The sequence below is a fragment of the Pungitius pungitius genome, chromosome 5 (genome assembly GCF_949316345.1).
Source record: "Pungitius pungitius chromosome 5, fPunPun2.1, whole genome shotgun sequence".
Lineage (NCBI taxonomy): Eukaryota > Metazoa > Chordata > Actinopteri > Perciformes > Gasterosteidae > Pungitius > Pungitius pungitius.
In genome coordinates, this window is record NC_084904.1 from 4,309,617 (window position 1) to 4,321,775 (window position 12,159).

Consider the following 12,159-nt stretch of genomic DNA (forward strand, 5'->3'; position numbering starts at 1 on the left):
CTAACACACTGTACGTATGTTCATAAAGCCTTTTAGACATGGTAATCACAGACAGTGCTTCCTAAAAGTTTTGATTGGTGTTTAAATGCTGAGAAATCTTTTTTTTTTGGTTCAACCAAAATGCAGTGTTGTTTTTGTGGGATTGGGCAACACTTTTTTCTTCAACAAAAGTATTTCTGAAATCTGGGCTCATAATACATGCCGCCTGCTATTTATCCAAATTATGCAAACCACGTTGTTTTTTGGAGAAGAAGGTTGATCATTTAGTAATAGAGGCAAAAAAAGACATAACACATGAATCACTGAAGGAAGTTTTATTCATCAATTTATTTAGCAGAGAAAATAAATTAAAATGTTGAGAATAAAGTTGGAATGACGTTTTGAGTATAAAGTTAACGTACATATTCAAGAATATGGTTGAGAATAATGTTGAGAATAAAAGCGAAGTACCAATCCAATAATATCAAATTAAACAATTTAGTCCAATTAGCATTTTTAGGATAAAAACGATATATATGAAGACCTTTTTAACAGTCCTAGTGTTTTGAATATTGAAACTGTTCAACTCTATTCTCGAAATGCAAAAAAATAAAACATTCCCTCTAAACTTTGCCTTTACGCCTCATCTTAATACTCTTCCATACCGCATCAACCTGGAGAGGGCAAAGGCAGTGTCACTCGCATTTTATGAAACATAAATGTGATCGTTTGATAAGTTGGAGTTAAACATAAAAAACATAAAAATGTTCTTCTGTGTAGATGCAGACATGTTATTAATTCTACCAGAGTCACGGACGTCAAGCTCGTTGAAGTTAATACCATTTGAACATAAAATAAAAGTCTGACCTGTGTCATTATTGCCGTTTCCCCCTTTAAGACACAAGGGGACTTAGCTCCACTGCAAGCATGTGTGCAATAAAAGCTGAATAGTAGAGTTGCACTGCGTGGTGCATACAAAATGTAAGGGCAAGGGGAATGATTGACACAGTTAAAGCCCACAATGCTGAATATGATATATATATATATATATACTTTTTAATTGTAAATAAATATGCTCTGGTTTATTTAACTAAAAAATATTGAAAAATGAATAGTTTTTCAATACATGCAATTTTAGAAAGGTTACTGTGTATCAGATTCACTTTAATGGATCTCCAGGGGATAGAAATCACTGCGGCAGTGGGATGAAAAAGGTGAATGATTTAAGAGTAGAGAAACTCTTTTGAACTGTTTACCGACAAGTGCGAGATTGGATGCAATATTACAAAAAAAAAATCTCTTTAGTTTCCTCATGGGCGGCTGAAATTGAGTAAAAGATAGAAGAGAGAAAAGTCGAAATGATGTGGAGGAGAGCATAAGCAGGGCAGAGGCAGAAAAAGCAGGGCAAGCTGATCACAGCTTGTCTGACATCAATCCAACTGTTGGTGTTTATCTCGGGCCCACGCTCACTGGACACATATCTGATTCTTCAGGCTGAAACACAGACAGAGGTATGAGTTAGCTTTATCCCCGATACACTGGAAGTCACATAATCACAGTTAAATCTGCAATAACAAAAAAAAAGCAATGTCTCACAAATGATATGTGATCAATATGCACAATTTTGCATAAAATAACCAACGCGTCCTTCTACCGCACAAAGGAAATTGTAATTTCTGTCTGTTATTCCTAAGAAAACCAGTAACACACACTAGTCAAATTGCGTCAATGCATTCAAAATGACTTCCGTCATCTCACAAAATAACTAAAGTTGGATTCAGGCAACAAAACCTCCTGGTAAGGTTCAGGAATAGATAGTGAAATACTTTAATGATGATGTAAAATAGCAACAAATTGCGACGCATTCTTTTTTGTAGGTGTAGCTGCAAATGTTGTGTTGGACCAGCGTGAAATAACTTTGGTTCTGGTTGTGGTCCCCCTTTTTAATTCCTCAGGATATTAGGAATCGGGTGTTTACAGGCGAGGAAACGAGGGATTACAACTGCCAAAGAGACCAATGGCACTTGGCTACCGAGCATCGGTAATATTGGTGCCAAAGAAGAGACCAAAAAAAAGACAAAACTTCTACAGCTACAACCTGCCCCCCCTGCTACCTTCAGGAAAGAAGTTCAACAGATGCTTAACATCATGACTTGCTTATTTTTTGGAAAAGATTGTGTTTTGGGTTGAAGTAGGTATGTTCCATACGTACCAAGACATCTACTAACTTTGGTGTGTATTAACTTAAAAATGCACAAACTCAGTTATGTATGAAACTAGACAAAATTAAATATAAGTGCATTTGGCCTTTGAGGAAATGAACAGCTGGTACCCGGGGCACTTAGTTGGAAATTTCACTCATTACACCAGAAGCCAAAAAAGCCACAACGGCCTCCATCATTCGAGCCCAGCTGTCCCTGAGTTCTGTTTGTTTTCTAACACAGCCTTTTGAAATAGAAAATCTTCCGAAAAAAATACAATTGTCTTTAAAAGGGGTCCCTGGTCTCAATCGCGACCGACCTATAGGGCACCCCCTGATGTACGGCTTTCTCAGAGCTTACACCTGCCCCCCATCTTTTCCTCATCGCCAAGCGGTCAACAAGGGAAGGGCAAATATCAAAAGGTCCAGCAGGAAGCCAGAGCCTCGTGGGGGCTCCCGTCTCCGTCTCCGGCCGACCACTTAACCATTGGGCCGCTTTTCAGTTCTGTGCTCTCTCTCGCTTTCTCTGCCAGGCTGTGGATGTACTGGATCCTCGATGTCAGCGGTTCCACGCATCCCAACTGGGTTCATGCACCCCCAATCCCCCACACTTAAAAAGAAAAGGTCTATTCCTTTAGTGATTACACTTGTAGTACTTTTGATGGAGTAGAAATACTCTTTGCTTTATTTAAACGGGACATATCATGAAAAATCCACTTTTTTAGTGCTTCTACACGCTAATTTGGGTATCTGGCACATCTACCGACCCCGGGATTTGTTATGGTCCCGGGTGTCAGAAAGGTTGAGTGACTGCGAAAGAGCTTCCTTGACATTGTCTGGTCACTATGAAATGGGGGTCTGCCTTACATGGCCTTCCCTGGAGACGTTGGGCTTCCTTCATCACAGATTTCAATGGTTATACCTGGACTTTGGTTCAAGTGGTACCCACTTCATTGGGTACACCTGTTCAATTACTTATTAACACAAATTGATGATCAGCCAATCACGTTCAAAACCAAGGTTTAGAATGGGAAAGAAAAGGGATTTAAGTGACTTTGAACGTGGCACTGTGGCTGATCTATGGACCAAAACCTCCAAGGAGTGTTTCTAACACTTTGTTGAGAGCACTGCAACGAATTAAGGCAGCACTGAAGGCAAATATTATATATATATATAGATAGTGTCACAATGGGTGCTGGAGGCTTAAATACACTAGGGAGGTGCAGGTGATTGGACACAGGTGGAAACAATCAGGCAATCAAAGACAAAGACAAGGCAGGAAGTGAAGTTCACCCAGAGACACGAGAGACAGGAAAACTACAAAATAAGACAGGGGGAGGACCCAAACAGTGACAGATAGTTCCTGAATTCATGTATCCATACATCAACTGCGCTGTGCTCCTCAATGCATCTTATCAGAAGAGAGAATTGACATTGCAACAACACGTAGCGTCTGTGTTTTGTTTCCTTTGATAGTTTGACAATCTGTGAGATATTTTAATTAACGGGACTGAGATGCCCAAAAAACTGGATTTCCTCTGCTGCAAAACAGCTTCCAAAACTGTCAGGAGGATTGCAAAGTTTCCATCCAGCTTTATTAACTTTATTTATCTATTAAAGCAAAATGTTCTTCAGAATGAAGTCAATAAAATTGGATTGAAATCTGTTTCAAACTATTTTTATATGGTGGGATACTGAAGGGAAATGAATGATTTTGTTTGTGGATTTGGCTCAGAAAATCTAGTAGCTAAAGAACATTTAATTTACTAAGTGAGAGCACTTTGTGTGTATATTTATATGTGCCTGTATACTGCACTGCTGCTTTCTGCCACATTAAGCTTTCGAGTAAAATAAACACGACTTGTTATGTTGTAGCTGATTTGTGCTTGCGGGACACACAGCGGGATGTCACTTTTACACAGCCGGCTGTGATTACTCTGCGTAGTTCACCTCAAGACAACACTTAATTAATTCCCACTGCACTGACAGAAGGAGCCGCATTGATTATGCGAGGTAAAAAAATAAAGCAACAAAAAAACGACGCTCACTGTCAATCAGCCGGTTTCTCTGTTGTATTCACCCGGCAGGTTTCTTCCTCATGTGTTTCCCTCTGCGCTACTGAAACTCTGAAGCATACCGTTCGTACTGTTGTGACACACAGCGCCATTTGCTTATCTTGACACAGTCCTGAGGGGGGCTGAGTGATTTACCCACAGAGTAGATCAGCCCCGCTCGCCGAGCAGAGATGGGGACAGCGATTGTGTAAAGATGAACCGATGAGAGGTTGGTCCATGCTGCTGGAGCCACACCGATAAAGGCTTCCACTCACCTATTTAATCACACAACCGCTGGGATTAGATGGCAGCCTGTTGACAGAGGGGAACAAAACCCTCCTAAAGCCGCCTTTTGTCTTTTTTTAATAGTAAAGCTCCACATATTTTGTCTCGAAAGTTATGGCTCACTGCTCCGGTGAACAATGACAAAATCAATCACCTCTAAACGTCACTTTAGTTTTTTACTCAATTAGTGGTTTTGACCCGGGTACGTCCACATTGTACCTAATGGTTCCCTCTAATCCGGGTTAACTGTGTTGAGGCGCACGGTTTACCACCTACCATCCAGCACCCTCATCACTGAGTGACTCGTGGAGGTTCCAGAGGCATCGTGTCGATAGAAACGTACACGCGGGCCCAGAGGAGCCCGGTATGCCACTCCGGGGATGTCTGCCATCTCTGTGGGGGAGGCCAGGGAAGCCAGCGTGATGAACCACTGAGAGTCAGACGGTCCCAGTGATGACAGAACCACTGTGTGAGTGCCCTCTGAAGTGATCACACAGCCGCCGTGTCCTTAACGTGTCCTTAACGTGTCCTCAACGTGCCCTTAAGGTGCCCGACGCGGGTGCAGCTTACTGAGACCTTTGATATTATTGTATGTAAGGCCCATGGGGGGTCACTAAGTCAAATTGTTATACCGATGTGAGTAAGTGCTTCACATTGTGTAAAAGTCCATGCCTCTTAACGGGTTTTTTGGCTACAAAGACAGAACTATTTTAATACTAAGCTGTAAACATGTTTATTTCTTCTGTAAAGTTGGTACATGGGGGTCACACACTTTTACAGCCAGCCTTGTAGCCTTTTGAAGACCTGCAATTTTTGGCACTTCTGCCTTGGGCTTATATCTGCTCGTTTGTCTTTTCTCATGAGAACCTTGAATTGACTTATCAGTCAAGCGAGAGCATCAAAAAAGGGTCTTTTGGCCTGGCCTAAGGGTCAAGTGGGAACTTTTGACTTTCTGAAATCCTTGCTGTGGTTTGATTTATTCTACGTTGAAAAATCTGATCTCAGATGTGCTTTCTCTCTGAACTAAAGGAAGGAAATGCCTTTAGAGATGCTCGGGGAAGGAACATGGCTTAATGTCTAGCTTTCTAATCCTGCTGCTCCACACACACACACACACACACACACGCACACACGCACGCACGCACACACGCACGCACGCACACACGCACGCACGCACACAGCTTCAGATTTTTAAGTCAAGAGTAACATTTTTCAAAGCTACTGTATATCAAAGCTCTTAGCTTCCTCTCATAAGTAATTCACCGTGGGGTAAGTGTGGGTTACACGGCTGCACAACCTCCAACAACCCAGACAAACCACACCACCTATTTGCATCAACTCCTTGAAAGCGGCTACTCTGCAACTTTTGCATTCCAGCGGCGTGTGACGAATTGTGTCACCACATTACTGTAGTGAAGCATTCTTCATGCATAATTCATCCACCAGCCTACATTCCACATGGACATTTTCAAATCCCTTTGAAGTTAATTCCCGCTTTGTGATAAAAAGCCTCGCTTGCGTCGGCTATGTTGCAGCTTATGATTGTCTTTCTAAATGAAGTCACCTGTCCAAGTTAATTTCATTGTACACTTTTGCAGTGCTGGAGAGATATTCATTCAATAATCTGCTGTGTAAATAAGTAGAAAAAATACAAGATTATTACATTGGGGAAACACACGCGCACACATGCTGTTTCTGGGATGTGGCCTTAAGATGCATCCTCTGGCAAACTGGAATATGTACAGTGTCCTACATTCGTACCAATCATTCCTAAATGAAGGAAATCGGGGCCACAGTGGTGGACTAACGGGACCGCTCAGCAGAGCCACGAGGCGCCTTGGTTGCAACAGCATTCGCTTGGTTAAACCCCCCCGCCGTGTACGTACAGACGTGAGAGATGATTTACAATACCAACAGAAGAAAGTGGATGTCTAAATGACAGGGAATGAAATGATGAAGGGTTTACATCTAGCCAGCATACCTGCAGGCCTGAGGGATAACATCAAGATAAGAAAGAGAAGAAAGCCGGTAAATTGACAGGCACTTGCCCTTGTTGGAGGTTGACAATTTTCTGCTCTGTAGCCAACTGGGACTTTTAAAAGCATGACAATCTCTCTTTGAGGCGTTGAATCCTTTTTTCCCTTCACCCAAACCGATAACCATTGTCAGCCTCGGCGCTGCTTTCACATAAAGTGGTTCGTACAAATCCCTCCATGGAGCAGCTAATGGGTGCCAGGTGTAAAAATGGCCCGGCCATTCAGGGTCTACTTTTGCAAATCACAGAGCCATTACATGGGCAGAGAATGCGGGAGAAATATGGGCAATAAAGATTCCCACTGTTTTCTGCTTCGCCACACAATGCACTTTAGTTTTCACTCTATTTAGCTGTCAGAACCAAAGGTCATACCCAAAGGCGTCCCACCGATGAGATCGTTTCAGGAATGCCATCTTTCCAGGCTTTGGTTTCTTCTCTTTTCGTTTTCTGTGTTGAGTAAAGGTAGCTACTCAAGAAAATACATGTATTGAACTAGAACTAGAGTGGTACCAACCATGCCACCATGTGTAGGAAGCAGTGTCAGATTTGAGTCTGTGGTTACGATTGGTCATACTTTACAGATCTTTTCGGCATCCAGAGAAGATGTGGGATGTCAAGTAAAGCTAATTTACCCACGCAGTGTACATGGTGGGTTCACTATGACAAAATGAATGGGAGGAACACCCGGGGTGATGTCTTCTGCCTCGACTGCCACACGGTGTAGACCGTCCTCAGCTCTTCAGCATGTCAGCGATCCAGACAATCACCAACAAGTAAATATATGATATATATTATAAGTGCACAAAATTGTATTGATTGTGTGTGAGAATGCAGCCCAACATTTACGATAGCTTCACCTTAGTTTATGCCACAACCACTATCTTCTCTCACCGTAACCACACCTTAGAACGGTATTAGACATCCAAGTTTATTATTGAGAAGACCGTATGCATGTTGCATGTGGCATGTACCGAGCAGAAATTTACACACAGCTGGCTTTGGTTGAAAATTGCACCACAAGTGAAGAAATGCAAATTGCAACAAAGCCTGCACTTTCAAACTGGACTCATTATAAGTTTTCCAACGATGCACCAATGGCCATTTTGTTGCTGTCTAAATAAGCACCAGTAAATTCCCCAGCAAGGACTGGAGCTCCACCAGACTTTGCAAAATGTATAAATTACAAATGCTACCAGCTGAATCTTGCTTCCTTTTGAACAGACAGAATAAATATGTTTTGAATTGCAATGAGGGAACCTGTCAAGGCTTATTAAAGAGTGTTCTGTCACGCTTTGAAGATGCGATCATTTGTATGCGCATGTTCTACTTGTTTGGAATAGGTTGAATGGGGGGAACGCGGCCCTGTGGTGATGGTGATTTGTGGCAGGCAGTATAGAGCCTCAAGAGACTGATGACTCCCCAGGCCTTATGCATCGACTACCCCGCCTGAGAGACTGTGGATGGACCTGTCAATGACACTATCTGGTTCCTCCTGTGTTTCTGCCCAGCCAATGAAACCACTGAATTACATGGAGTGAGACATGCGACTTCATCCTTATTAAAACAATGAATTTTCTACATCGCTGTCTGTTGAATGTTGAGAATTTTTATTTTGATGGTTCATTCATGAAAATGAGAGTTTGACATTTGAATGCATTTAACAACAGCTTGAGCGTGCCGGACCCAAACCCTAACCCATCAATCCATATATCCATCTTCAACCGCTTATCCAGGGTCGGGTCGCGGGGGCAACAGCTCCCCAAACCTCCCTTTCCGGGGCCACATCTACCAGCTCGGACTGGGAGATTCCAACGCGTTCCCAGACCAGTGCAGAGATATAATCTCTCCACCTAGTCCTGGGTCTTCCCCGGGGCCTCTTCCCAGCTGGACATGCCAAGGGAGGCGTCCAGGGGGCATCCTTACCAGATGCCCAAACCACCTCAACTGGCTCCTTTCAACTCAGAGGCTGAGTAGTGTGATACCCCTTTGCCTTTCGGCTCAGCTCTCTTTTTGTCACAACGGTGCGGTAAAGCGAGTGCGATACCGCCCCCGCTGCTCCGATTCTCCGGCCAAGCTCACACTCCATCTTCCCCCCCTGAACAAGACCCCTAGGTACTTGAACTCCTTCACTTGGGGTAAGGACACATTCCCTACCCGGAGTAGGTAATCCATCGGTTTCTTGCTGAGAACCGTGGCCTCAGATTTGGAGGTGCTAATCCTCATCCCAACCGCTTCACACTCGGCTGCGAACCGCTGCAGTGAGAGTTGGAGGCCGCAGACCGGAAACGACTCTGACTTACACAGCTCTGGCTTTGGGCGTACAGGGATTGGATGGCCCCAAGTAAGGACCCCCTCACCCCGTACTCCCGCAGCACCTCCCACATTTTCTCTCGGGGGACCCGGTCATACGCCGTCTCCAGGTCCACAAAACACATGTAGACTGGATGAGCACACTCCCAGGCCCGCTCCAAGATTCGTGAAAGAGTAAAGAGCTGGTCCGTCGTTCCACGACCAGTACGAAAACCGCATTGTTCCTCTTCAATCCTTGGTTCGACCATCGGGCGAAACCTCCTTTCCAGCACCTTGGAGTAGACTTTACCAGGGAGGCTGAGCAGTGTGATACCCCTGTAATTGGCACACACTCTCTGGTCCCCCTTTTTGAAGAGAGGTACCACCACCTCGGTCTGCTACTCTTTCGACACTGTCCCAGACTCCCACGCAATGTTGAAGAGGCGTGTCATCCAAGACAACCCTTCAACACCCATTGCTTTGAGCATCTCTGGACGGATCTCATCAATCCCAATAAATATACCGTATGTAAATTGTATTTTCCTACATTAGGGTTTGGATCAGGTAATTCTGGTGGAGAATCCTAAATTCATTTCATTTATTTGGAATAGATTAGCATATCATTTTTCTGCCTAAAAATAGCTACATTTAGTCAACAAACATCTGATCCAGTCTTAGAAAACCTATAATGATGTGTGTGTGTGTGTACAAGAGTAGATTGTAAAGCCCTCTTGATTTGTCATTGCAAAACATCAGAATGATCAGAAATAAACAAGTAGTATATGAATTGTTTTAACACATTCTCAAATAAATTGACAGTAAATTGTGCAGCAGTGTGAAGAATTCTCATGCAGCTGGACTGAAAAGGAGAATGTACACGCGTGACTGTGAGTTGCCGTCGGCTTGTTTCTAAAAGGGGGACGAGTGGCGTGCAGGCCCTGCGTGCTGTACAGCCGACTGATCCGTTTGTGGCAATAAAAAAAACACAAGGCACTATGGGAGAGGAACAGGTATCATTCAGGTACTGAAATTACAAAATGCCATTGTTCAATGTGTCTGGGCTGAGCATGAAGCAGGACACCATGCAGGATAAACAGAGTAAATCTATAACCAGCTGGAGATTTATGTTGTGGCTCTTTGGATTCAACCTTTGTTGGCCAGTCGGTCCACCACTTGTTTTTTATTTTGCAGAAATAATGGCCATCAAATGGATTGCCATGAGTTTTGGTGCACAGACAATGAACCCATATGATTTTGGCCACTACAAGGTCACCATTTCTTTGGTAATTTGAGAAATCTATTACTATAATACTAACCCTGCTGGTTAAATGCATTTGGACTTTGCAGAAACTAGAATTATTTTCATATGCAGCGATGATGTGAGATTGAGCATTTTAATGCCAGATGTCTACAGATGAACTTGCAGCTGTACACTTTTGATTGGACTTTCCAAGACACACGTTATAGCCAAGTGTGAACGTGGCAAAAATCACATGCTTCAGCAGTGAGGGCATGTGCTCATCTGTTTCTGCAGCTCATGGTTGGATCCAAAGTATATCTGGAAGCACACCTCTACTCTGCCATGTGAGTACACATACATGTAGGTGTCTTTGATGGATGGCTCTACTGGGAAGGGACGATGGGCCAATAATTACATTGTCAGCTTGAGTTGACGCGAGCAGCAGGGTCTGAATGCATTTCAGGAACGATTATTGCTCTCAGTTTTGAAGTGATTAAAATCTTAAACGAGAAGAAATGCAATAAAAGATCATTTAAATGAATTCCAATGGTGAAAGCAGTTAAAGTCAACAGCATTCAAAAGATCTAGAAGCCAACAGAAATAGATCAAGAAGCCAACGGAAATAGAGAAATTGTAGGTACCCAAGGGAGTCTATTTCTATTTCAGTCAATTCTAAAGGTCTGTTTCAGTGAAATAGATTGGGTGAATACTAATTAAATAATCAAAGGGAATCCCCATACTCTTACACTAACTGAAAGAGATGTATGGTGTGATGAACACAAAAATAAAACGACTAATTTCATTAGTTGATATGAATATATATATTTTTATTATAATTAATTTTTATTTTAATCAATTATTTTGAAGCAGTGCAAAAGATCTAAAAGAGTTTAAAGTCTATCTTTACTTTACGGCACAACGAGTCCATCCCCCTCAGAAAGAGAGGGGGCAGGAAGACGGACAACGCCAATTTGATTCTCTGTTTTTCTTATGTAAACACTCAAACTGATGTATACTGAATACATTCTCAGTGCAATCGCATGCTCTCTGTAATTCTAAAGGTCTTTGAGGTCTATGCAAAGGTGCTTCCTTGAATAGTACGCCGTACGTCCCAAAATGAGCCAGTAAGCGGAGGCTGTTAAGCACTCTTTGGTTGATAAACCAGCAGTTTCCGTCACAAAGAGGTCAAATGGCTTCCTTCCCCTTTGCCCTTAGTTAACATTCTCCACTGCACTCAGTGCTGAGCTCCTCCTCGCCTCCTTGGCGAGGGACCACATGAAGCCGCTGGACTATTCATGTCTGAGCAAGGCAAGCTTACTGTGATGCTCAAACAGTCAATAAAGAATTAATCTACTCAGGGGTTTCTTCAGGTTTGGAAAACTGGGGAATGAACACAACTGTGAGGAAAGGCCAAATCAAACTACTAAATCCTAGGAAAGTCAATTAGGTTAGAGCTGCTTGCTTGTAATGCTTGCAGCAAATCAGGGGGGGGGGGTTGTACGCCAGGGTTGTTCTACCCGCGTGGCTTGTTAGAGGAGTATCGATCACACTTCTTATTAGCACACTTGTCATGAAGGGGTCATTTGTTCACCTCCTGAGTCAAAATTGAATTTCTTCATCGCTTTTCTGCCCTTAGTTCTGCTTAGCAAAGAATAGCTTCAGCACCATGCAGTTTTGGGGCTTTGCATCCAGGGAGGTGAAACATCCACGTGAAACCATATAGTGGGAGACTGTTGCTCAGTGCTCACAATGGTTCTTCAGAGGATTGGCTGAGCTGGTCCATGTACATGTGTCATTAGCCCTCAATGGCTGTGCCTGCATCCTCTACCCTCAATCACGTCCTACAATAAATATTTATCTTGGAAAGAGGATATTTATGGGGAGGCAGCAGGCCATTCCCACACTCACATCAGCCTTTTAAGTGTTTGGGTTAGCACACAGGTTTAATGCTAAATTGAACAAATTGTTATTTGCAAGAAATCCATTCATATTATTATGAGGACATTAAGCCCCTAAGCAGCATAAGAGGTACTGTAGATCCAAATCAATTTCATTTTTACTACTAAATAATAGCTGC

General features: G+C 43.0%; 1 protein-coding gene across 2 annotated transcripts in view; it reads right to left on the reverse strand.

Moving 5' to 3' along the window:
* Positions 1-299: 299 nt before the first annotated feature.
* The window catches only part of zmat4a (zinc finger, matrin-type 4a), a 74,372-nt gene continuing 62,512 nt past the window's right edge, over positions 300-12,159 (reverse strand). For both annotated transcript variants that reach the window (XM_037483308.2, XM_037483306.2), the window contains one exon: positions 300-1,473. In XM_037483308.2, the coding sequence (XP_037339205.1) occupies positions 1,469-1,473 (5 nt within the window). In that variant the 3' untranslated portion in view covers positions 300-1,468. The remainder of the gene's footprint in view (positions 1,474-12,159) is intronic.